The sequence below is a fragment of the Hypanus sabinus genome, chromosome 5, assembly GCF_030144855.1.
Source record: "Hypanus sabinus isolate sHypSab1 chromosome 5, sHypSab1.hap1, whole genome shotgun sequence".
In the NCBI taxonomy this organism is placed as follows: domain Eukaryota; kingdom Metazoa; phylum Chordata; class Chondrichthyes; order Myliobatiformes; family Dasyatidae; genus Hypanus; species Hypanus sabinus.
Window position 1 is genome coordinate 145,988,357 of NC_082710.1, and position 26,545 is coordinate 146,014,901.

The 26,545-nt window shown below is 46.6% G+C and overlaps 1 protein-coding gene across 1 annotated transcript in view; it reads right to left on the minus strand.

The window, feature by feature from the left end:
* Positions 1–23,452, minus strand: part of pdzk1 (PDZ domain containing 1) — a 28,309-nt gene extending 4,857 nt beyond the window's left edge. The window contains exons 1-7 of the mRNA XM_059970529.1: positions 23,318–23,452; positions 10,312–10,540; positions 8,242–8,473; positions 7,322–7,458; positions 4,696–4,891; positions 2,291–2,487; positions 705–905 (exon numbers count right to left, since the gene is read on the minus strand). Coding sequence (XP_059826512.1) covers positions 705–905; positions 2,291–2,487; positions 4,696–4,891; positions 7,322–7,458; positions 8,242–8,473; positions 10,312–10,521 — 1,173 coding nt within the window. The 5' untranslated portion in view covers positions 10,522–10,540; positions 23,318–23,452. The remainder of the gene's footprint in view (positions 1–704; positions 906–2,290; positions 2,488–4,695; positions 4,892–7,321; positions 7,459–8,241; positions 8,474–10,311; positions 10,541–23,317) is intronic.
* Between the last annotated feature and the right edge of the window lie 3,093 nt (positions 23,453–26,545).

The following is a 26,545-nucleotide window of genomic DNA, read 5'->3' on the forward strand; positions in this document are numbered from 1 at the left end:
ATAATGCAAAAGTTCAATTTCACCATGCTCTGTAAGGAGTTTGTATGTTCTTCCTGTGACCACATGGACTCCCTCCGGGTGCTCTGGTTATTTCCTATTTTCAACATCCACAGTTTAATGATTTTCTTAGCCTCCTCTAAGTTCTGAAATTCTCTTTTCAAAGATAACTACCACAAAGGTCCAAGGGGGGAATCAGCATACAGAGATGAAAACAGACACAAAATGCTAGAGGAACTCAGCAGGCCACACAGCAGCAGACTTTCTTCTTTTTCCCTCTCTCCTTTACCCCTTACCCCCAACCCCCACTCTCCCAAACAATAGCAGAATCAGAATCATGACTGACAGGTCACGAAATCTGTTGTTTTACAATCGCAGTACGGTGCATGGCATAAAAACTACTATAAGTTATAGAATTTTAAAATAGTGCAAAATATGAATAAGGAGGTAGTGACCAGGTGTTCATGGACTGTCCATAGCTAAAAAAAAACTAGAGAGATAAACTTCAATACAAGAGATTCTGCGGGTACTGGAAATCCAGAGTAACACTTTCAAAATGCTGGAGGAACTCAGCAAGTCGGGCAGCATCTATGGAGAGTAATAAACATTTCTGGCTGAGACCCTTCATCAGAAAAGATAAGTTTCATTTGTTGCATGCATGTCAAAACATTAAAACATTTAAACATCCAGTGAAATGTGTCATTTACCTTTCTAATAGACTGCCCCTGTGAACCCCGGACGGCATCGATGGTGAAGCCAAATCCTTCTGGGCCTTTGATGAGGTGGCAAAGTTTGGTATCGCCTGATGGACCATCCTCTGTCTTCGGACTCTCTGCTGGCGCTTCGATGTTCTCAGCACAGGACGACTCATGGACTTCATTCCAGTAGCAGAGTGGAGAAATGCCAGCCTGGGATTGAATATTAAGGCAAGCATTCAACATAACTGGTTCAATTAACCTTTCCTTTATTACCAGTGGTGGTAATGACTATTTATATTTAATTATTACCAGTGATACTCAATCTTCTATGCATTCACAGCATGAGTAAAACAACCTCATAGTAAATGTCCTGACTCAAGTAAATATACATGACTGAGGGAAAGCACTAGACCAGGACATCAGGGAGAAATCTTCTATCCTTCTTCAACATCACAGCAATGGGATCTCATACTTCCACCTTACAGGATACACAGAGCCCAGGTGTAGTGTCTCCTTGGCCACACTGGAACAGTGTTAATCAGCCCTTGAGGTAGTCTACAGCCCAATGGCATGAACATTGACACATGAGATACTGCAGATGCTGGAAATCTTCAGCAACACACGCAAAATGCTGGAGGAACTCAGCAGTTCAGGCAGCATCTGTTGAGTGGAAGAAACAGTCGATGTGTCGGATAGTGACCCTTCATCAGGACTCACGAAGGAAAGATTTGCTAAAGGGTTTCAGCCCAAAATGTCGACTGTTTACTCCCCTTCATAGATGCTTCATGATCTGCTGAGTTACTCCAGTATTTTGTATGTGAAACATGAGCAATGAACTTTCTAGTGTCAGGTAACCCTCCCACACCATCTCCCTCACTCTGTTCTTCCCATTTTTGTCTCTTTTCCCACCCATCTGCACCACACTCCCCTTCCTGTCTGCATCTACCCAGTACACACACAGCTGTCCCACAGGCTCACTCCTCACTCCAATACCACCCCCCCCCCCCACCACCACTCCCGATTGCCCTCCCCCCGCTGGCTCCTGTTCTCTCCTCCATCACTTGGTCTCCAGCACTAGGAGACCATAGTGTTCCTGCTGATTGAACAGCAGCTGCCTCCAACTTCCATTCACCCCTCTCCCCAGCCCACTGTGCCTACCTCTCATTTCTGCCACCATTTATCATCCACCTGCCACTGTTCCCAACTCTAACCCTGTGCCTCTGCCCTACCTGGCAGAAACTGCCAGCTATTTTGCACACTTCCTGGGTCCCCAATCACCCTGGGACTGCTTTGAGACCATTCCCCTTCGCTTTACACTCACCATCTCCCCTCTGGAGATCAGGTGTCACTCCAGTTTCAAGTGTCTGCAGTATCTTTGTGTCTCTGCCATCAGTATGTCTGTGCTCAAGTCACTGGAATGAGGCTCAGAGACAACAATTCCCAGTTGGGAGTAAATTACTGTCCAAAGGGACCCACTAGGATCTACAAGGATGTATTGGAATGTGACAGCAATTCCCGGTCCCGGGGTCACCATCCAGTGTGGGTGTATGGCTTTTCCCATTTGCCCTTGACTCTTAGCTGATTGAAACACCTACCTGTTTGTAAAGCTTGTTTGTGAGATTGTCGACAACAAGGAACGTGGTCTTGTTCCCACATTTCTTTATCACTTCAACCACATTCTCATGATCGAGATGTTCCACGCTTGTCCCATTCACAGCAATCAGCATATCCCCATCAACTAGACCCACCTTTTCGGCTGGGCTGTTTGGATCAATTGCCCTGATGATGTGACCTGGAAGTTTGCAAAAAAAAATCATCAATCCACCACAGACTATGTCTACAGAAGCAGGTCAGAGGCTGGGATTCCAGCAGTGATTTTCAGCTCCTGACCCTCCCAGGCTTTTCCCCTCAACTACAAGGCACAAGTCTGGAGTATGATGGAATACTTCCCACTTGTCTGGGTACATGCATCGCTAACAGATCTCAAGACATCCACTCGATTAGCACCTCCTCCACCATCCTAAACATTCATACTCTCCACCACCAGCACACGGTGGCGGCAGTGTGTACCAACTACAAAATGCTCCAACATCTCCTTCCCAAACCCACCTTTCCCACCAATAAGGACGGGGCAGCGGCCATACAGGAAAACTGCCGCCTGTAGGTTCCCATATCCTGACCTGGAAATATGTAGCATTGCTTCACTTAAACCTATGACCTCCTCCATTAAAAAGAACAAGGCCTCCCCCTTGCTGGCACATTCACCAGAATGACTGCAGCAGTTCAAGAGAGAGTTGGGATGGGCGATAAACTCTGGCCTTGTCACTGGCACGCAGCTTTGGTGAGGAGAAGTTTGAATAAGTTTAAAAACCTGAAAGGAGTGCCATGGATGGGTGCCTGTTGGTGGATAGTTGTAAGTTATTCTGGAGGCACTGGGAATGGTTCATGGAAATGCTCCTGATCTTAATCTGGGCTGATAACTCATCCTTATATTCAGCTGCCAGCCATGGCTCTCCTTCGACGAGGTGTGGACCACAAGGGAGATTACACAAACTGGCAGTTGTGTTGTGAAATTTAGACCAATGAGAAAAATGGTGAGCATTCTAAAACATAGTTCCTTGAAAAACAGTTGGACCAGAGGTTCATTTCAAATCAGGAATTGACAGATTTCTGCCGTCTTTCTTGAGGGATGTGGACAAAAGCAGGGAGGTGGCACGGTGAGTCAGGATCTTATTGTCTGGCAGAAGCACCTCAAGGAGCTGTTGGCCTCCTCCTGTTTCTCCAGTTCTCAGCCAAATTGTGAGCTTGGAGAGTGGGTTGCGAAGCCGAGAAGGAGGTTTCATGGGTCACTTATTACAGGTGATTGTGGAGATTGACCAGGATGCTGCCTGGATTAGAGAATATGTCTTATGAGAACAGCTTGAGTGAGCTAGGACTATCTTTCTTTGGAGTGAACGAGGATGAGAGGTGACTTGACAGAGCTGTATAAAATGTTAATAGGCTTAGACAGAGTGGACAGCCAAAGACATTCTCCCACGGCTGAAATGGCTATTAGGAGGGGGTGTAATTTTAAGCTGGTTGAGGAACGTTTAGTGGAGGATGTCAGAGGTAAAATGATGGTCATGGCAGATACATTTGGGATATTTAAGAGTCTCTTAGAGAGGCCCATGGATGAAAGAAATGGAGGGATATGTGGGAGGACGGGTAAAGATTGATCTTGGAGAAGGTTAAAAAGTCAGCACAACATTTTGGGCCAAAGGGCCTGCACTGTGCTGTAATATTCTGTGTTCTGCGTTCTAGTCTATTACTACCCAACTGTGCAGCAATTTGTAAAATTAATCCCCCAGCCATCTGGCTTCCAGTTGCTAGGTATGTTCAAAAGGTGTAGGAATCTCTGCCAAGAACCAGGTCAGTGAGTTGCACAGTATTTCGAGCCAATTCAAGAAAAAAACTGACACAAGGCCACTCAGGAAATCTAAGAGCCAATGAGCAAAAGCACAAGGGCTTTGGTCAAGAGAAAGATCTTAAAGAAGGAGGAGAGAGAGAAGGAAGGGTACAAAGAGGGAGTTACAGAGACTGGGGCCCTAGCTGCTGAAGTTATGGCTGCCAGTGAGTGAATAAATAGCTGCGGGTTGCTCAAAAAAAGCTAGATCTGAAGAGGAAATGGGGCCTGCGGGAGGGAACAGAATTGGGAGGCTTCAAAACCATGGAGGGATTTGTGAATGGAGACAGAGTTTGAGGAATTTTAAAAAGGCACACTGTGAAGCTGGGAGTCAGGAACAGAGGATAATAAATACAGCGGATGTGGCAGGTGGGGGTTTGCAGGAGACCAGAAGCAGCAGAAATCACCAGTCCTTGCATCTGATCCCTCCTTTGCAGCCCCCATCAGGGTAGAACTTGCACAGGAAAGGAGTCTGAGAGGCCAGTTGGAGTCCTGTTTCCTGGTGGCGGGAGATTCAGTAAGAGGAGCATACATGCAAATAACACCTGGCTGCTGTACCCTGGTGGCCCTGTTCCATCCTCAGGAAGAACCCATAGCCTGATGCCTCCTTGGTTAACTCCACTATCCGTGGCTTGAGAGGGAGTCCTTTCACACTAGCCATCGATGCCACTACTGGGACCGATCTGCTCTTGAAATATTCATCCGAGGCTTCGTCGATCAGCAGGAGCACCATGTTGATCCCCGAAGCCTGCATCTGCAACAGATATGAAGGAGCGGCAGTCAGAAACCCGGTGTTCCATATAGGGACGTCCAGTCAGAGGCAGCGGCACGGAGAGAAAGGATTTCTTTCTGTAGAGCATTCAGACTCTACAATCCCCAGGGTCAGTACTGATGGTATATGATCCCCAGGGTCAGTACTGGTGGATTATAATCCCCAGGGTCTGCACTGATGGTATGTGATTCCCAGGATTAACACTAGTGGTATATGATCCCCAGGGTCAGTACTGGTGGATTATAATTCCCATGGTCTGTACTGACAGTATATGAACCCCAGGGTCAGTACTGACGGTATGTGACCCCTAGGGTCAGTACTGATGGTGTATAATCCCCAGGGTCATCACTGATGATATATAATCCCCAGGGTCAGTACTGCTGGTATATGATCCTCAGGGTCAGTACTGGTGGTATATAATCGCCAGGGTTGGTACTGGTGGTATATGCTCCCTAGGGTCAGTACAGGTGGAATGTAATCCCCAGGGTCAGTACTGACAGTATATGATCCTCAGGGTCAGTACTGGTGGTATATGCTCCCTAGGGTCAGTACTGGTGAAATGTAATCCCCAGGGTATTATATCCTCAAATATTGCCACCAAATATTTCCACCTTAGATCTGCATCTATAAATTGTGTAATGTGGGCAATGCTGACTGGTGCATCAGGATACAGCATTAAGGACGGATCTGGAAGACAGGACAGTGTAGTGATCTGTCACAGCTCTGAGTACCACACTTGCTCTGAGGAATCCTGGTGCTTCAGGCTCTGGATTTGGTCCAGCAAAGTCAAAATAAACATTTCTTTGTTGTCTAACTCCTGAACATCGAACAGGTTCATTGCCAGTCAGGCTTGCTGAGGTTAACTACGCAAAGAAAGGCCTTCCCACTACTAACTGAACTCGCTATGATAAACATCTTTACAATGTTACTACACCAGTTCTCAAAGAACTGTTCTCCTTCAGTAATGACAGTGTTCCTTCCTCATTTTGGTCAATCTAGTCAGCAGACCATTAAGATAAAAGAACTGGAAATTAAGTTCTCTACAGTGGTTAAGTCTGGAAGCCACATCTGCCCAACTAGTCTGTGACATCACAGAGTCATGGAGAAGTACAGCACAGAAACACCTAGACCATGTCGAAACCATTTAAACTGCCTACTCCCATCAACCTGCACTGGGACTGTAGCACCTCCATACCCCTACTATCCATGTACCTATCCAAACTTCTATTACATGTTGAAATTGAGCTCACGTGGACCAATTGTGTCTGGCAGCTCTTTTCACACTCTCATGACCCTCTGAGTGAAAAAGTTTCCTCTCATATTCCCCTTAAACCCCACCTTTCACCCTCAATCCATGACTCTAGTTGTAATCTCACCCAACCTGAGTGGAAAAAGCCTGCTTGCATTTACTTTAGTGATACCCTCATAATACTGTATACCTCTATCAAATTTCCTCTCAATCTTCTATGTCCTGAAGAATAGCTTTTCAATCTTTCCTTCCAGCTCAAAGACCCAGCAAAATTCTTGTAAATTTTCTCTGTACTCTTTCAACCTTGTTTACATCTTTCCTGTAGGTAGGAAACTGCACACAATACTCCAAATCAGGCCTCAACATCATCTTATATAACTTCAATATAACATTCTATCTTCTGTACTCAATGCATTGATTTATGAAGACCAGAGTGCCAGAAGCTTTCTTCTTGACCCTACCTGCCTATGACACCACATACAACAAATATGAGGGGTGATTGATAAGTTTGTGGCCTAGGGTAGAAGACGTCCATTTTAGAAAACCTAGCATATTTATTTTTCAATATAGTCCCCTCCTATAATTACACACTTAGTCCAGCAGTCATGGAGCATACTCATCAGTTAATAACTCATCGGGGTGATTGATAAGTCCGTGGCTTAAGGTAGAAGGAGATGAGTTATTAACTTCAAACTTCCTGCATAATCACTCAAAGAGTTGAACTGCATGTACATGTAACGAGAGCTGTATAACTCATCTCCTTCCACCTTAGGCCACAAACTAATCAATCACCCATCTGTGGACACTTTCTGGAGGTCCAAGATCCGTATGCTCTCTTCTCCCACAAAGCCAATGTTGGCACAGTTCCACCCTCAGTCAGGCAGCTCTCTGTTCCTGAGCTTCCTGCTCACAGAAGGTCTGCTCGCTTGAGACCTGTGTTGTTGGGAGGGAGGAGAATTGTTTCCTGTATGCCAAGTCGGGCAGTGATTACTACTCCACAGGCTGTGTTCTAGAAACCCTGAGGGTCAGTGGGGCAAGGGCAGCTCCCTGACCTCTCTGAGGTGTGGTCACAGATATTTTCTTGCCCTCTGAAGCAGGCGGAACTGTCAACATCCCACAGGCTTAGATGGTCAGCGACAGAGTGAAGAGTCACCCTCCAGTACCTTGGTCACCATCTGCTCGTGGGTGAGGTTCTCAACGTTTTCTCCATTCAGCTGGATGATCCGGTCGTTGGGTTCAACGCCCGCGATGGAAGCAGCACCCAGGGGAGAAATTTCCGTCATGAACAGTCCAGAGACTCCTGCACAAAGGAAGAACTTGGTGAAGACTCAAACCAGCTCGGGAAGACTGTGGCTCCCCGTGAGTCAGGCTTATATTCCCAATGTGGAATCGTGATAGGGTCTACGTTTGTAAACTGAACTCACCCAGCTGCAGGCTCCTGCTCTGCTGGATACCCTCACTCTGTCAGCCGTGGTAGTCTGAGCCTCCCGTTTCCCAGTCATTTAAACCCCCTCCACCTCCCCATTCCCACACTGACCCATCTGTTCCAGACAAAGAGTGATCTAGACAAGACCTCAACAAGGGAGCCGGCAGAAAGTGATGACAGATCTCTACGGCAGTGATGGCAGAAGAAGGCTGCAGTTATCTTGCACTCCTTGTGACTAACCCTTGACCCTAATGTGTCAAGGACCATGTGTTAGCTGCCCATGCATCAGCCTGTCCACAAAGCACAAGCCTTCTCCATTAAGGGAATGTGGCCCCTTAGGAGGACATCATACTCAGCTCGAGTGATTGACTCTACTGCTACATCCTAGAGCTCTATCCTCAACAACCCCCTGGAAGCACCTTCACCAGCAGGACTGCGTCATTCAGGACAGCTCATCCCCACCTTCTCAGGGGCAGTGAGGGACAGGAAATGACACCAACGTTCTGAAGGTGAATAATTCCTTCCCTACAGGTGCATCGCCATTTCAGTGTTCTGACAAAAGCTGTGTACATTGTAGGACCGTCTTCCCCTAGCCCTCTTGAACCAAAGGCCAACAGTCTGCTAGCTCCTCCAACTGCGTTGTTTGCCAGGCTGTACCTTTGATGCTTTTCAGTGAGAATCCAAAGCCGCGTTCTTGTTTCAGCAGGTAGCAGAGCCTCGGCCGGTGTGTTTTCTCACTGACTCCGTTCACCACCGGCTGGCTTGGCCCTGAGTCCACACAGCCCAGCTGCAGCAGGTCCACGCCTTGCTTCATGGCGCTGACATACGAGGCACCATCCAGTACCGTCAGGCTGACTGAGGATTCTGACTTCTTGATCAGTTCCACCACCTGAAACACAAGGGGGCAGGGTTTAGAAGGTGGAAGTGTCAGTCCCCTCCTCACAGGACTACATTTAGTTGATGTCCATTCCTCGAACCCCAACATTCTCCTCTCCCTGCCCCCATAAAGCTAAAGGTACAAATGCTTGAGATGCATACCACCAGACTCCAGGTCAGCTTCTAGCCTGCTGTTATAATACTGCTGAGTAGAACTCTGGTGATCTCCTAATCTACCTTGACAAGGACTCTACATTTTATTTGTCTGCCTGCACTGCATTTTCTCTGTAACCCTATATCCTATATTTTGTTATCACATTTTGCATCAGATTTATTTACATATGGACTGATCTGTCTAGAGGACACACAGAATCTTTCACTTTACCTCGATACATGTGACAATTCTAAACCAATTGCCAGTTACTTTTCTGCTGATGTGTGGGCCCACAGAGTCCCTGCTGGGTCCAACTGGTCCCTGTCCCCACATTCCCCCACAGTCTTGCCTACTTGTCCATTTCAAACATTTCTCAAATTCTCTTTTAAACACTCCTACTGAATCCACTCCCACCATCCGCATTGCAGATCACACCAATCCGCTGTGCAAAAGCATTTCCCTCTTCTCCGCTCTCATCCTACTGCCAAACCCCTTCACTCTGTGTCTTCTAGTCATCTACGTCCCTGTCCCTTCTCCTTATTCACTCCATCAAGACCCTTTCTGATTCTGAACTCCTCCATTAAATCTCCTCTTAACTTTTTCTGCTAAATTACCTACTCTTGCTCCTAATCTGTCCAGACTCCCACAGATTTGAAGTCCCTCCCTCCTTGAATTGTTCCAGGAAATGTCCTCCATCTGTACTCCCAATCCTTCACAATGGCCGTACATTCACAGTGGACAGTATCGTGACTGGATGCACCACGACCTGTTACAGAAACAGCAATGCCCAGGAAGAGAAGAAGGAAGTGGTGGACACAGCCCAGTCCATTTCAGGCAAAGCCACCCTCTCCACTGAGTACACTTACAGGAACCGTCATAAAAAAAGCAGCGTCCGGCATCAGAGCCCCTCACCAACCAGGTCATGCCCTCTTCTTGCTACTGCCACTGGGCAGGAGGTACAGAAGCCTGAGGTCTGACATCACCAGGATCAGGAACAGTTTTTACTTAAAACAGTGGGGCTTCTGAAACACCTCTACTCAAAACTGATTCTATGACCTACACACTTACTTTCAAAGCCTCTTTATAACTCATTCAGAGTATTATTTTTTATTTGTACAGATCGTCTTCTTTTGCAGATTGGTTGTTTGTCAATCTTTGTTATGTATAGCTTTTCATAAGTTCGACTGTATTTCTTTTATTCCTGTAAATACCCGCAAGAAAATGAATCTAGGTTCAATTGTAATATACTGATAATTAAATTATTTTGAACTTAGATTGCTAGAGGGCCCTGAGATAAATGTAGACACTGGGACGACAAATGTTGGTATCTGGAGTGGCTAACAATCTGCTGGAGGAAAATAGTTAATAGATAGTCCAGTATGAGACCATTCATCTGGTCTGGAGTCCAGATATCCAGGTGAAAGATCCTGACTCACTTGAGTTCCTTCTGCTTCTTGCTTATTGAATACTCAACTCCAGAGCCACCAGATAATTAACATTCTCTTATTCATGCCTGTCCCCTCGATCTCCTTTAGAATGTCCATGTGGTCTAGCCTTTGTCTTCTCCTGAGGGTGGTCAAGAATATTATTGTTCATGACTTACTGTGGACACACTTTGGCAATCCAAAAAGAGTTTCCACAGCGGTCACTGAAGTATTATGAGATGAGCAGTCAGAGCCAGCCTGAGTGCCACATACCTGTTGGTGATCCTCAGTGTCAACGAAAACCCCGTTGACCCTGAGCACTCGGTCACCGTCCTTCAGGCCCGCATGGTCGGCCGGACCTCCCTTCGCCACGGTGCGGATCAGGTGACCCTTCACATCCTTCTCGATCCTCAAGAAAAACCCAAAACTGCCGCCTTCCTTCTTGGACAGTTGGCAAACTCGCGGCTGAAGCGGTGTCACCATGGTTTGTGGCTCCAGTAACCTGAAACAAGAAATTCCCTGTCAGTGACCGGTCAACTATCTGATCAGATATTCATATTCGAAGTTCAATGTATGTTTATTATCAAAGTGTGTATACCGTCAGTTCATCACTGAGGCAAGTGAAGCCACCCATGCCAGTCCAGGAGCCCAATGAGGTCAGTATTGAATCTGGTTCACTAGTGTGAGTCTCTACCAGACTGTGCTATGATCCATTTTTGATTGGAAATCAGACAGGTGTCCTCTGCAGGATAAACTTGCTGCCAGGGTATGCACTTATCCAGGACCATATAAGGGAGTACTGTGGGCAGGTCCGATCTCCTTCCCTCAGGACAGATGTACTTAACACAAAGGGAGTGCAGAGGGATTCACCACCTGGTTCAGGGGTGGTGGGTTTGACATATGAGGAGCGATTGGTAGAATGGACCTGGATTATCCGGAATTTCCACAGCTCCATAGACTGGGTGGAGGGAGGGTGTTCCTCCGATTGAGGGATCTAGAACGTGGTCTCAGAATACAGGGTGGTTCATTTTAAACTGAGGTGGGAGAGGATTCTTCACTCAGAATGTAGTGAATCCCAGGAATTCTCAATTCTAGAGGGCTGAGGGGGTTTATTGTGTTCCTTCAGAGCAGGAGTACCAGGGACATGGTGTGGAGGCAGAAGATTGGCCCATCTCCTGTTTGTAAATTTGTCAGTCACCTGCCTGAAGTTTCTCCCTGGAGCTTCTCCCTACTTCAGACTTCTTAAAAAAAATACTGGCTAAAGCTTGTATCAAATTTCGCAGAATTTCACACAGGATATATCAGATCTGCGGGATTAAGTTTTTGAGCCGTTTTTGCACTGGCTTCAAGACCTACATTTAAAATATTTTAAAATTAAAACAACAGTAGATTTACCAAAAATCCAGCTAATGGGATTAGTAACTGATTCCACCAAGTTTTAAATTTGTCATCGCTCATGTTCCCTACAAAGGAGTTGCTGCTGATTCACAGTTAGTGAAATTTGAACAGTTGATAAATAATTGATCGAAGTTTCATTATGGGCTCAGGTGTGTGCGATTTGTGTGAGCACATGGCTACCAGGCTCATCACCAAGGGATTCCTTCATGCCTTCCCCTGGTTCCTGTGTTGAGTATTGTCTGTGGCGTGCCGGGCTCTGGTCTCTCTCTCATCTGAAGAGATTGTCTTTATCAGAATCAGGTTCGTTACCACTGACGTATGTTGTGAAATTCGTTGTTTTGCAGCAGAACATGAACAATTGCTGAGCAACACAAATGCCGGGGATCTCCGCAGGTGTGGCAACATCTATGGAGAGGTATAAGCAGTCAATGTTTCGGGCTGAGACCCTTCATCAGGACCTGGTCTCTGCCTGAAACTTCAGCTGTTTATTCCCCTCCATAGGTGCTGAGTACCTCGAGCGTCTTGTGCATGTTTCTCTGGATTTCCAGCATCTGCACAATGTATTCTGCTTATTAAAAATTACTGTAAGTTACGAGAAGAAATATACACAAAAAAGAATAAACGTGCCATGCAAAAATAGAGCAAAATACCCGTTCACATCCTCAAGTCATCCATGGGTTACTCCTGAAGTGTGCTCAGTGCAGGCAAGTGTTTTGGCCGTTTTGCATGCAGCAACATCTCACTAACAAATGAATAATGCTGGAGGAACTCAGTAGTTCATCAAGTCCTGATGAAGCACCTCGGTCTGAAACATCGACTCTTTAGTCCCTTCTACAGATGCTACCTGACCTACTGTGTCCCTCTTGCACTTCGTATGTGTTGCTCTGGATCCCTAGCAGCTGCAGAATCTCTTGAGCAAAGGAACAGACATATTTGCTGCTACAGTTTAAGGAAGGGATTTTGAGGAGAGATCTTAAGGAAGAGAGATTGAGTCACCTGGGACTGTACTCGCTGAAATTTTCAGAAGGATGAGAGGAGATCTTACAGAAACATAAAAAATTATGAAAGAGATAGATTAGAGGCAGTGAAGTTGTTTCCACTGATAGGTGAGACTGGAACTAGGGACATAGCCTCAAGATTCGGGAGAGTAGATTTAGGACGGAGATGAGGAGGAACTGCTTTTCCCAGAGAGTGGTGAATCTGTGGAATTCTCCACCCAATGAAGCAGTGGAAGCTACCTTAGTAAATATATTTAAGACAAGGTTGAATAATTTTTTTGCATAGTAGGGGAATTAAGGGTTATGGGGAAAAGGCAGGTAGGTGGAGATGAGTCGACGGCCAGATCAGCCATGATCTTACTGAAGGGCGAAGCAGGCTCACCGGGCCAGATGGCCTACTCCTCCTATTTCTCATGTTCTGTCGACCAGTTCCACAGGATCGTTGGCAAGCAGTGGAAGTAGAGGGTCCTGGCGTAACATTTTGCCAGCTGACTGAGCTGTTAGCTGTGGACCACTGAATTGTTCTTCTACACTGGGTCTGAGAGGTGTGAATCTGCACCATTCCACAAGGCGGAACACAAGGAGATGTTGAGGGCGTGCTTCATTGTCAGAGGGGTTGGATGCTGAGCCGTCTGCATGTAGTGACTCAGCAGCGATGTTCTGAAGGGTTGCAGGAACGACCCCTCCTGTGCTGTGGACAGTGGTGAAGCTCGTTACGTGGCCACTCATCTTGATGCTTGATGGTGAGAACTTGCAGTGAGTGAACTGGCTGCTGTGGTTCTCTGTATTACAAGTGTTTTATACACTTCAAAGGACTCTTCATGAACCATAGGGCGCTCTGGATGCCCAGAGGAGTTGCGTTATCAGGCAGGCCTTTTCCCCAGCCGCGGGTGAAAACGGTGAGCTCAGCTGGTGGAAGGGAGAGCGGGACAACAGTGTGCTCAGAACAGGAGAGGAAGTGGGCAGAGGAAGCAAGGACCAATCACCCTCCATAAACATTGCAGATTTAAGGAAGGGAAACAAGATTGAGGAGGTGGTGTAGCTTGCAGGAAGGTTTTATGGAAGTTAGGTAAGAGTGGTTTCTCAAAAGTCTTTCAGGGTTGGGGGATGGTGTACAGGACATTGGAACATCCTCCAGCAGGCCCTTACTTCACAGGTCCTGTGTCCTCCTGCTGCTGTCACTGGGTCAGAAAATTCCCCAGGAAGTTCCCACCCATCACAAGCCACAGCTAACCTGTGCTAGGACCTCCCCTGCTCCCTTGTGATGTGTCTCCTCCTGTTAATGGCAGTGAGGTGAGCAGGAAGGGGTGGGGGTCAGGAGGGCGGTGGTCTGACATACCAGTGGAAATAATGTCCAAAGGAGGCCTGAACTATGGAGCAAAGATCCAGAAACAACACTGGGAAAGTTTTGCATTTTTTATTATAACAAAGGTCACTTTCAGTATGGCGTCTATAACTTCGACAAACTTTTGTAGTTGTGTCATGGAGAATATATTGACTGGCTGCGTCACAGCCTGGAATGGAAACAACAATGCTCTTGAATAGAAAATCCTACAAAAGGTAGCGAATATTGCCCAGTCCATCATGGGTAAAGTCCTCCACAGCTTTGACAGCATCTACTTGAAACTCTGTCGCAGGAAAGCAGCACCCACCATTAGGGACCCCCAACACTGCTCTCTTCTTGCTGCTGCCATCAGGAAGAAGCACAAGAGCCTCAGGACTCACACCACCAGGTTCAAGGACAGTTACTACCCCTCAACCATCATGCTCGTGAACCAAATGGGTTAATTTCTCTTGCCCCGTCATTGAAATGTTCCCACAACCAACTTTCAAGTACTCTTTATCTCATGTTCTTGATATTTATTTCTTATTCATTGGTTATTATTATTTCTTATTTTTGTATTTGCACAGTTGCTGTCTTCTGCACTCTGGTTGAATGCCCTAGTTGGATGCTAACAAGTAAATGAATCTCAGGGTTGTATATGATGACATAACTGTATCTTGATAATACAATTTACTTTGAACATCGAACTTGGCTCACCTAGTCAATGCTGGTTCTCCGAGCAATCCCATCAGTTCCATTCCTCCTCATTTCCCTGTAGCCTATTCCCTCACAGGACCATTAACCACCTCTCCCCACCACCCTATCCACTGCTCCTCGAATCTTCTAACAACCATACACACCAGAACCAGTTTATCATGGAGATTAACATACCTGACCACCCACTGATCTTGTAACCATGTTCCCTTCATTGAGAATCTCCCAGTGGCGGAAACACTTCCAAATTTACCTTGTTAATTCCCTGTTTTATGTTTCAGTAAGATCACCCTTCATTCTCCTGATCTCCAAAGATTACAGATCCAATTTCTTCAGTCCCTCTTGGTTGGATATAATATAAAATAAGTTTAGATTCACTTTATTTGTCACTTATACATCAGAACGTATAGTGAAAGATGTCAATGACCAACACAGTGCGAGGATGTGCTGGGTGCAGCCTACAAGTATCACCATACTTCCTGCGACAACACGGCATCCGCGCTACTTACTAACCCTAACCCAAACATCACTGGAATGTGGGAGGAAACCGGAACACCCAGAGAAAACCCAGACTGTCACGGGGAGAACTCACAAAGTCCTTTGAGGCAGTGATGGGAATTAAACCCATCACTAGTGCTGTGATGTGTGCCACCTTCTCCTCTCACCCCAGGAATCAGCCTGGTGAATCTCCTTTGGACTGCCTCTGATGCTAGTAGACCCTTTCTTAGATGAAGGTACCAAGACGGTATCCATTTATCTAGGTGTGACCTTACCAACACCCTGCACAGTTGTGACAACACTGCCCTACCTGTGAACTCCCACCCTCAAGTCATAGAGCATTACAGCAAAGAGGCCGTTCAGCCTGTCCAATTCATGTCAGCCTATTCTTTTGCCTAGTCCCATTTACATGCGCCTAGACTTAGTCCTCCACCCATCTCTCATTCATGTACCTATCCAAACTTCCCTTAAATATTACAATTAACCTCACATCTAACATTTCCAATAGCAGCTCATTCAACACTCGTACCACCCTCTGGGTGAAGAAGCTCCCCATCGGATTCCCCTTGAACATTTCATCTTTCACCCTTAACCTATGACCTCTACTTCTAGTTTCACACAAGCTCAGGAGAAGAAGCCTGCATATCTTCACCCTGTATCTCCCAATCATCATTCTGTGTAGTGAGTCTGTATAATATCTCCCCTTATTCTCCTGCGCTCGGGGATAAAGCCCTAACCTCGTCAACCTTTCCCTGTCATTCAGGTCCTCAGGCCCCAGCAAGATTCTTGTGAGTTTTCTCCAAACTCTTTAAAGCTCATTGATATCTTTCCCTGCAGATGGGTGACCTGAACTGCATAGTGTTCTATACTTGACCTGACCAATGTCTCATATACCTTCAACATAACATCACAGCATCCCAACGCGTCATCTGCCTTCGTCATGCCAAAGATTTGGTGGCACACACCCCCAGTACCGGGTTGCTGAGGCTGAGAGGCAGCCGCACTACCTATGGCCTCTCTGGAGTTTGGGATGGGACGTCACATCAGGTGTTACAGCCCTGTCACTCAGTGGGACTTCTCAGGCCCGGCACCAAATCTCAGACGTGGCCCTGGTATCGAGCTCCCCACACTTTTCTGAAACCAATGTGCACCAGCCCCCGCCCATCCTTCACCACACCCTCTCACTTAAATCCACCACCATCAGCTCTTCCCCGCCCAAACACCACCTCCCCTTCCCCCACCATCACCTCCTTCTCCCCACCCACCCACACCACTCACTGTCACCAGCCACCCCTGTTGCAAATTGAATATTTCAGTACTAATATATTGTTTGATTAAGCATTCTTGTTTGCTTAAATAATTCATTACTGGTTATATGTAAACATAAGTGAATTGCGTATATCATGACACTGCCTTGTTCTCATCGCATGCCTCGCTTAAAGTAAAAATGAAGTTAGGTACATTATTCTGGACTCCCTTGTTTTTATTTTGAATCGTTTTTGTGTCTTGGAATAACAAAACATAACAGTGGCGATGAAGTATTTCTTTAAAATGAACCCAAGATGGCTACCGACCTGTTAAAGTGCATCAAGACATTCGAGTTAAAAAAGAAGCAGGGCACCACGTGTTCTTCAGAAAGGAAGACATGATCAAGTTTTTTTTTAAAAAGGCATAAAATGGAATAATTCACGGGTTCATAAACAATGAGTACCAGGTGATAATAATCATTAAAAAAGAACATAAATGCCTGGCTACGTTGGAAAGATTGAGGCGTTTCATTGCACAACAGATAACTGGATATTGTATATGAAACGAATCGAGCAGTATTTTAAAACAAATGGAACAGCCAATGAGAAACAAGTACCAATTTTGCTGAGTGCGTTGGATTTAAAGGCATACAATTTGCTTAGGAGTTTGACTGCTCCAATGAAAGCAGCAGAAATGAGTTTTGCTGATATTGCAAAAGTAATGCAGGAGCGTTGAGAACCAAAACCACTGGTTGATTGCAGGACACTTTAGGTTTCTTAAGCAGAATCAAAAGGAAGAGAAGCCCATTTCAGTGTACACAGCTGCAAGACAGTCAACTAAAAGTGAATTAAGAAAGGTCTGAATGATGCCATGTTGTCTCCATGCTGTACACCATAAACTATTGCCCAACACAAGGCAAACAGGTGTTGGTGCCAACCTCTGTGCCTCTGGTTAGAAAGCATGTTGGACCAAGGAAGGGCCATTCTATTCAGTGGGAGCATGAATGTGACAAAAACATTGGTCCGACTACAACAGTTTTTGCAGGCAACATATCTGACTGAGAAAGATCTGATATGTTATTCAGGCAATTACTTGTGGAATGTGGGTTGGTTGCAAACATTCAGCTTTTGTGAGTATAAAGAACCAGAATCTACTCTTTGTGCATTGGGGTTATTACAGGAACTTCAATGGGTGAGACAAAAACTACTTGTAAAAGTAGATGCAAAGACCAAACTCCATCTGGATGAACGGAAGGCCAAAAAGAAAGGAGGAAGTGGAAATACGAAAACAGAGGATTCATCAAATGATGTTGTGGATGAGATAAGATCATAAAGGGAGCAATAGAGTAATTCATAAGAGAATACCCCAGTGAACTGAATGCACCTTCTCAAGATCAAGATGCACATCCTAGAGAGAAGAAAGAGGGAGGTGAAAAAAGGAAGGCAAGAAATTGAAAAGAAGAGCAGAGATAGAGAGAAAGAACATGAATGAGAGAGAGAAAAGCCAAGAAAAAAGAGAAGGGAGTGCAGAGTGATCAGAACCACTTGCTGCAGTCTCAGAGTCAACCATGGAGGAGGCACCAGAACCTGAGATTGTTTCACAGCCACAAGTCTCACCGGCCAAGCAGAGTGAGCCCTCTTCTCAGGAAAGATATTATCCCCCAAGAGTAAGAAAGCTTCCACAGCGATAAAATCGTCAGGCCTGAATGGGACTATTTACAATTGACTGTGGATGTCTATATAGTAGATGTATTATACAGTGTACTGTGTATATAGTTGAGGTGCATTCTATCTTGAGTTGGAGTTTATAGCTAAGCAGGGATTTAATGTTTCAGAAATATTTGAAAAATATTGTAAATATATTGTTTGATTAAGCATTCTTGTTCATTTAAATAATTCATTGCAGGTTAAATGTAAAAGATCATAAGACATAGGAGCAGAATTAGCCATTTAGCCATTCTATCAAGGCTGATCCCGGATCCCACTCAACCTTATACACCTGCCTTCTCGCCATATCCTTTGATGCCCTGACCGATCAGGGAACAATCAACTTCCTCCTTAAATATACCCACAGACTTGGCCTCCACCAGAGTCTGTGGCAGAGCATTCCACAGATTCACTACTCTCCAGCTAAAAAATTCCTCCTTAACTCCTTAAAGGGTTGCCCCTCAATTTTGAGGCTGTGCCCTCTAGTCTTGGATACCCCCACCATAGGAAACATCCTCTCCACATCCACCTTATCTAGTCCTTTCAACATTCTATAGATCCCCCCACATTCCTCTAAATTCCAGTGAGTACAGGCCCATAGCTGACAAACGCTCCTCATATGTTAACCTCTTCATTCCAGGAATCATCCTCGTAAATCTCCTCTGGACTCTCTCCAATGACAGCACATCCCTTCTGAGATATCGAGCCCAAAACTGTTGACAATACTCCAAGTATGGCCTAACTAGTGTCTTATAAAGGCTCAGCATTCTCTCCTTACTTTTATATTCTATTCCCCTTGAAATTAATGCCAATATTGCATTTACCTTCTTTACCACAGACTCAACCTGTAAATTAACCTTCTGGGAGTCTTGCACAAGGATTCCTAAGTCCCTCTGCACCTCTAATGTTTGAACTTTCTCCCCATTTAGATAATAGTTCACACTATTGTTCCTTTTACCAAAATTCATTATCATAGATTTCCCAACACTCTGTTCCATCTGGCACTTTTTTGCCCATTCTTTGTCTAAGTCCTGCTGCAATCGCATTCTTTCCTCAGCGCTACCTACCCCTCCACCTATCTTCACATCATCCGCAAAATTTGCCACAAAGTCATCAGTTCCATTATCTAAATCATTGACAAACAATGTGAAAAGTAGTGGTCCCAATACTGACCCCTGAGGAACACAACTAGTCATTGGCAGCCAACCAGAAAAGCCCCCTTTTATTCCCACTCGCTGCCTCCTACCTGTCAGCCATTCCTCTATCCAGGCTGGTAACTTTCCTGTCACACCACAGGATTTTACCTTGTGAAGCAGTCTTATCAAATGCTTTCTGAAAATCCAAGTAAATGACATCCACTGCCTCTCCTTTGTCCACCCAGATTATTTTATCATTATTCTCCAAGTACCCTGAAACCTTGTCCTTAAAAATAGACTCCAACACTTCCCCAACCACTGAGTTTAGGCTAACTGAATTATTATTTCCTTTCTTTTGTCTTCCTCTCTTCTTAAAGAGCAGAGTAACATTTGCAATTTTCCATTCCTTCAGGACGATGCCAGGATCAAGTGATTCTTGAAACAACATGACCAATGCATCCGTTATCTCTTCAGCAATCTCTCTCAGGACTCTAGGATGTAATCCAACTGGCCCAGGTGACTTATCCATCTTAAGACCTTTCAGACCTCTGGCACACTGCTAATGCCTTCCACAGTGAAGACAGATGCAAAATAAATGAATTGCATTCATCAAGACACTGCCCTGTGATACGGGCACAACTCACTTAAGGTAAACTCAAAGGTAGATATGTTTTTCCGGACTCCCTTGTTTTTATTTCGATTAGTTTTTATGTGTTGAAGTTAGAAACCATAAAGCCCCTCAAGCTTCATGAACCTCACCCACTCCTCTCCTCATCACCCCCCCACTACCAGTCCTGCCTCCTCTCACCACCACCAGTCCTTCCTCCTCTCCACACTTCCTCCCCCCACCACCCTCTCCTCATCACCCTCCACCCCCGGTTCCTCCTCCCCTCTCCACTTCCTCCCCCTCACCATCCCCACCACCAGTCCTTCCTCCCATCCCCCTTCCTCCCCTGACTACCCGTCCTTCCTCCCATCCCCACGGCCTCCCCCTTCCTGCCACCAGTCCTTCCTCCCCCCCCCCACCATCGTCAGCCCTCTTCTCGCACACCCTCCCGTGCCCCCCCCCATCCACCACCACATCCTCCGACCCACCATCACCAGCCGTCCCGACCTACGTCCCCCCCAAAAGGGACAAGCATTGCTCAACACATTGGGAACTGAGACAGTACATCTCATGCATTTATAAATGTGGTTATCTCTGGGTCAAAGTATTCTCCTTTAATAAGGCAGTCAGCACGTCGGAGGGAATTCTGCTGACAACCAGTTTTGCCATCACCACTGCAGATTTTCCAACCACGTTCATTATTAACTGGGCTACGCATTCCACGGTTGTGCAATAGAGAAGGCGTGCTGCCTGCTCTCAGCTGTGCCACACACATTATTAGTTACATGGAGACAACAGCCCACTGCCCTTCCCCTGAGGACCCCTCACTGCTGGACCTCTGGGGAGACATCACCCTCCCCCAGCAGCCGGGGGAGGGATGGAACCGGTCACCTGGGGCAGGTTTGGAATGCAGATGCAGAGTCACGTTCCGGGCTCCGTGTCATCCAGTGACCTTTGTTTTGTCGACTATCCTTCAGCTTTGTGGGTTCAAATTGATGCAATCATGAAAAGCTTTACGGCTTGCTACAGCAGCTGCTCTGCCCGAGGTCACAAGACAGTGCCGAGAGTTGTGGACACAGTTCAGCACTTCACGGAAACCACCCTCCCTGCCATGGCCTCTGTCTGTACGTTGTACTGCCTCAGAAAAGCAGCCAACATAGTCAAAGACCCCCACACACTGTGGACATTCTCCCCTCTCTCCACTCTCTCCCCTCCCAGAAAATACTAACTCTGAAAACATGAATAAACAGGCTCAAGGACAGCTTCTACCCCATTGCTATTAGAGTTCCCTAGTACAACTAGATGGACTCTTGACCTCAAAGTGTACCTCACTGGCCATCTGCTCTGCACTTTCTCTGTTGCTGTTATATTGTATTATCCTTGTAATGATCTGATCTGTATGAACACTACATAAGGCGAAGGTTCTCCACTGCATCGGGGTACATGAAACAATAATAAACCAATTCCACCTTGAACTGACAGGGTGAGGTTCTGCTGCCATGCTGGAGGTCCAAGCCCAGTGGCAGGATGACCTGTTCATAGGGCCAGACTGATGAATGTGAAAGAAGGGAAGGGGTATCTCCAGAGAATGGGCAACACTTACCTCTCTTCCACAGCAGCAGGCCATCTTCTGACCTTACAATCTACCTCATCGTGACCCTTGCACCTTATAGTCTACCTGCTCTGGGCTTTCTCTGTAACTGTAACAATTAATCCCAAATTCTAGTTTTCATCTGGATGTATGGACGATCCATTTGGATGGGACACAAACAATTGATTCCGCCGTATCTCGGTACATGTAACAATAATAACTGTCCCCCCCCCACATTTCTGTTTGTAATTCGTCAGCTTTGAGGTGCCTTGACACATGTTGATTTGTGGAAAGGATTTTAGAGAAGCAAGCATTGTTCACGTTCTTGTTTTCTCTTCCACAATCCCTGACCCTGCTCCTTGTTCTCAGTCACCATGGGGGAAGAAGAGCAGGCCTAACAGGCAAATGGAAACTTCCAGAAACCATTGACGCCTGGTGTAGAGGAATGAATTTCCACCACCGAACAATTTCTGGAACCATTTAAGACAATTGTACCAATTCTCAGGGATACAGCTCTCCACACGCCAGGACATGTTACAGGGATTCTGGATATTGTCCACAGATCACCTATCCAGAACTGCAACAAAAGCAGATGCCTCAGCCCCAGGGCCAAACATCCACGTGACAGGGGCTCCCACATCCTCCAGAGCACGGACAACTGTTAGCAGCTAGCTGCTGGGAGTAGGATCAGCCCCTTGAGCCTGATGCACAGGGTCAGAAGGAGGGTATCCATCACTGTCCAAGACAACATTTATTACCCATCCCTGTTAATGAACTCAAACAGCTCCACCTCATGAGAAAGTCCAGTTTAATATAAGCACAAGGGCGAGGATAAACTTACCTGTACACACACGCGCGCACACATACACGAACACACACACACACACACACACGTAAACGTGAATGCACACTCACACACACGCACACATACACACACAGACACAAACCACAGGCACACATGCTCCTGCAGACACATAAGTACACACAACACTTGCACACATGCAGACAGACATACACAACCACACAAACACAGACAAACACACATGTAAACTCACACAAACACACCCATACACACAAAACAAACGCAGATACATGCACACACACACATATGTACGCAAACATACTCCTCACATGCAGTCTCACACACCTACACACAATAAAAACACAAATTAAATGTAAATAATACATTACACAAATTATACAACTTAATCATCCTGTTCTGTGCCGCCTGTTTTAAATTGACAAAGCTTTGATAAAGGGAGCTCAGACCTGACCCATTAACCGTTTCTCTCCCCACTGACCCACTGAGTGTTCCCAGTGTTTTCTGTTTTTATTTCCGATTTTCAGCATCTGCATTTTTTATGATGCCATAATTTAACCCTTTATGTGTAGTCATGATCTGTTGACCCTCTGTCTGCACACTTTCAAGCAATGACACTCAGTGAGTGAAGCAAGTTGGAATCATCTTGCTTTCGGGGTTTTGCCTGTAACATCTGCTCACTGACCAAGGGCACTCTGAGCGGTGCCTCGTAACTGGGGACTTGCAGTGATTCACGGAGGAAGCACGAGAGAATGAGGGGCAATACACAGTCTGCAGGAGGAACTGTGGGGGAAATGGACAGTGGACGTATTGGCTCGAGAGCCCTCACCCCAGCTGCTGATGAATGGTCTTTTATCACCCCATCCACAGAGGAATGAGTAACAAAATACACATTTAAATCAAAGTTGCTGACCTCAGTTCAGTTGGGAACTCACTTTCTTTCTAAGGTGGTCTACGCAGGGTTAAACCTACAAGGTAAACCTTCAGCTTCTCTTAGATATTCAGCCGGTTAGTTTGCCTACTTTACCAAAAAACCCCAGAACTCGTGATAAAATTTATTACTAATTCAGATAATGATGACAATTATACAACCACAGTCAATATTTGATCAGCAAGGCAGAATCAAATAAAAACAACGACAGGCACCCGAGGGAATGCAACAAAAACACTCAACAGGTAACTTCAGGAAACATTGCTTTCCAAAATCAGCCAGGTGAAATATGTAAGGAAGGTGTTTACCAAACTCCGGGTGTTCAGTTCCAGGAGATTCTCTGCGTTCTCTGAAAGGCTGTGAGGTGGGGCCGTGGACTTTGATCGTAATTTGGTTAAGGGTTGAACCATTCACTAGGCACTGAAGAGCAGAGTTAGCGAAATATCAACAACATTCCTTGTGTCTGTCCAATAACTGAGCCGAGCTGTCCACTTTTCAAAGACCAGGCCTCGCATAAACTGCGCAGACAGCGGCTTCCTGATCATCTAGTGGGGCTGGAAGGAGACCCCCCACCGGAAGAAGGGCACCGGCCTGCCCTGCTGAAGGGGAATGGGGGTTTTATGTGTGAGGTAGGGGAGGACAGTGCTGGTGATGAGAGGAAGGTCAGGAGGCCCAATCGTGAGGACAGGCAGCGGGCCGGTCGGTGAGGTGGCTCAGTGTGACGGGGGGAGAAGTGAGCCCTGATACCCTGACGCAGTGCCGTGGTTCCGAAATCTCTAACTGGCAGAGCGTGAGGCTGAGAGTTCCGCAGTCCCACTGCCCGGTGCCCACCCTGAACCCCCGCAGCAGTGAGAAGTTACCCTCCATCCAACCAGTACAGAAGGGTAAAGGAGGGGAGTGCACTACCGTATGGGGGGAGTGTACAGCACTATACAGAGGGGTCTACAGGATGGGGTACAGCACAATGAGGGAGGGGTTATAGGAATGTACAGGGGGAGAGCACGGTACTTTACAGGAGAGGTACGGTACAGTATAAGCAGGGGAAAGGACTGGAGAAGGGGTGTACAGGACTGTATGGGGGAGTACAGGAGGGGGAAGGGACTGTACAGAAGATGGGGTACAGATGGGGAGGAAGGACTGTACAGGGCAGGGAACAAGAGGAGGAACAGGAGGGAGAGCAGGTGGGGGTACAGGACTGTACAGGAAAGGGTAGAGAGGAGGGTTCAGGAGGAGGTACAGAAGGGGGTACAGTAGACGATACAGGCCTGTGCAGGAAATGGTAAAGGACTGTGTGGAGAGGGTACAGGACTATGCAGGAGCGGGTAGAGGAGTGGGCAGGAGAGGGTACAGGAGTGGGTACTGGGGAGGTCTATGGGACTGTTCTGAGAGGTACAGGAGGGCTTTCAGGACCACACAGGATGAGATCCAGGACCATTCAATGGGGGAGTACAGGAAGAGATACAAAAGGTGGATCAGAAATGTATAGGTGGGTTAGAGGAGTAGAGGAAGGAAGTACAGGAGGGGTTACAAGGGAGTACAGGACTGGACAGGTGTGGGGACAGTAGGGAATACAGGAGGGGGGAGAGGAGATGGTAGAGGAAGAGATACAGGTCTGTACAGGGAGAGTAGAAGAGAGGGTACAGGACTGTGCAGGAGAGAATACAGGAGGGGGCACTGAAGAGGGTTACAGGACTACTTTGGGGGTACAGAAAGGGGTACATGGGGTCAGAGGAGGAGGTGTAATGGAGGAGGTCCAGGGGTGGTACCGGAGGGGTTGCAGGACTGCGCAGGAGGGGGTGCAGGAAGGGCTACAGGACTGTACAGGAGGGTGTGGAGGAAGGGGTACAGTACTGTGCAGGAGAGAGTATAGTAGGGGGTACTGGAGGGGGTGTAGGAAGGGCTACAGGACTGTACAGGAGATTGTAGAGGAAGGGTTACAGGAGGGAGTAAAGAAGGGGGTACAAGAGGGAGCAGAAGAGAGTTTTCAGGAGCAAGATGCAATGGAGAAAAAACAAGTCACCAACTCATCACCACATTCCTGACTCTGCACAGAACGCCACTGTGCTTTCTTCATCATATCAGTGACTGCAGCTCAGACAAGAGGCCCTTAGGATTACGAAAGGTGCAGATTTCTGGTTTACCTCTCAGGGTGGAATATTTTCAGCGTAGTACCTAGACTGTGTCAGAGGCAGGAGACCAGAGGCTGAAAGGTCCCTGAGGAAGGTTCAATGAGTACAACAATCACTTTGGTTGGAACCCAGCCAGTGCTGAGTTCCTGTGTGCATTTTGAGTCAAGTCCAATTTTATTCAGATAAGAGAACACGAGTATAGCTGTTGTTAATCATTCCTTTATAACAATGAATATCATAAATTAGATATGATATGTAAGTCTGAAAGGCAGTACCACTGGATCGGGCTGTGGATTCAGGGGATCTGGAAATGAACGGAAAGTTATCTCACAATCTCATAGCAACAACTTACTCCTGGTCCCCACCTGTCCTTTTTCCGACAATAATTAACTCAGAGATATCCCAGTTGAGATTCCCTGTGTCTGGGATTCTTTCTGTTGGCCTTTGGGAGTAGACGTGCCCTGAGTCAGCAGGTCTGTGTGTTCCCAGCCCTCGGGCCGGTATCACGCCCAGCCAGCCTGAGCGCTGTGCCTCTGTGTACGTTGGCCACGTCCGTCGATCGCGTACAGACTGCTGGACCTCTTGCTGCCTGGGTTCCAAGCTCCAGAACACATTCCCTAAACCTTTCCATCTCTCCAGCTCTCTGTCTCATTGAGGAGTTTTCTATGAACCTCTTTATTGAACTCAAGCTTTGCAATCACCTAATTCGTCACTGCGCCCAGAGCTTGTGCATCATTCTTCCCTGAGTGTTAACTTACTAATTTAGAGATACAGCGTGGAATAGACCCTTCTGTAAAGTTGTTACAAAGACAGCAATGAACTAGGCATCTGCACCCGTGTGCGATGGTATTCCTGAGCCTCCACCCGAGACCTGCACGACTTACAATAATGAAACCATGAAGAAGCTATTGACATGATGAAGGAAGCCCTGAACACTACTAGAAATGGAGGTGCTCTTCATTGCTGCCCTAATTACCAGCGACACAATGGACAGTGTTACGAATGTGCCACAACTCTGAGGGGCCGAAGGGTACAAAGTCACCCCCTCCTTTTTGAGATTCGCAAGATTGCTATTAATTTGGGTCTGGAACCCAGGAAATGAGAGAGAATCCACAAGGTTTGGAATGTGTCCTGGCCTTAGCGAAACAAAACCACTGATAACAGCTATTGTCTCTTGGAGACGGAATTGTGTATTGAGTACTGTACTATTCATTGAAGACCCTCAGGGGACGACCAGAGTGGTCTGGTTGAGGGATTGCATCATCCCAACCTGATTGGCATCTGAGACCCTGTGAGTAAGGATAAAAGAGGGTCTGGGGAACAACCCCTTTAGACGCACCAGGAGAAATGCTAGAAATCCTGTGACAGCGTTTAATAGCGACAGCCGGTGGGGGGCTCGTGTGCGTC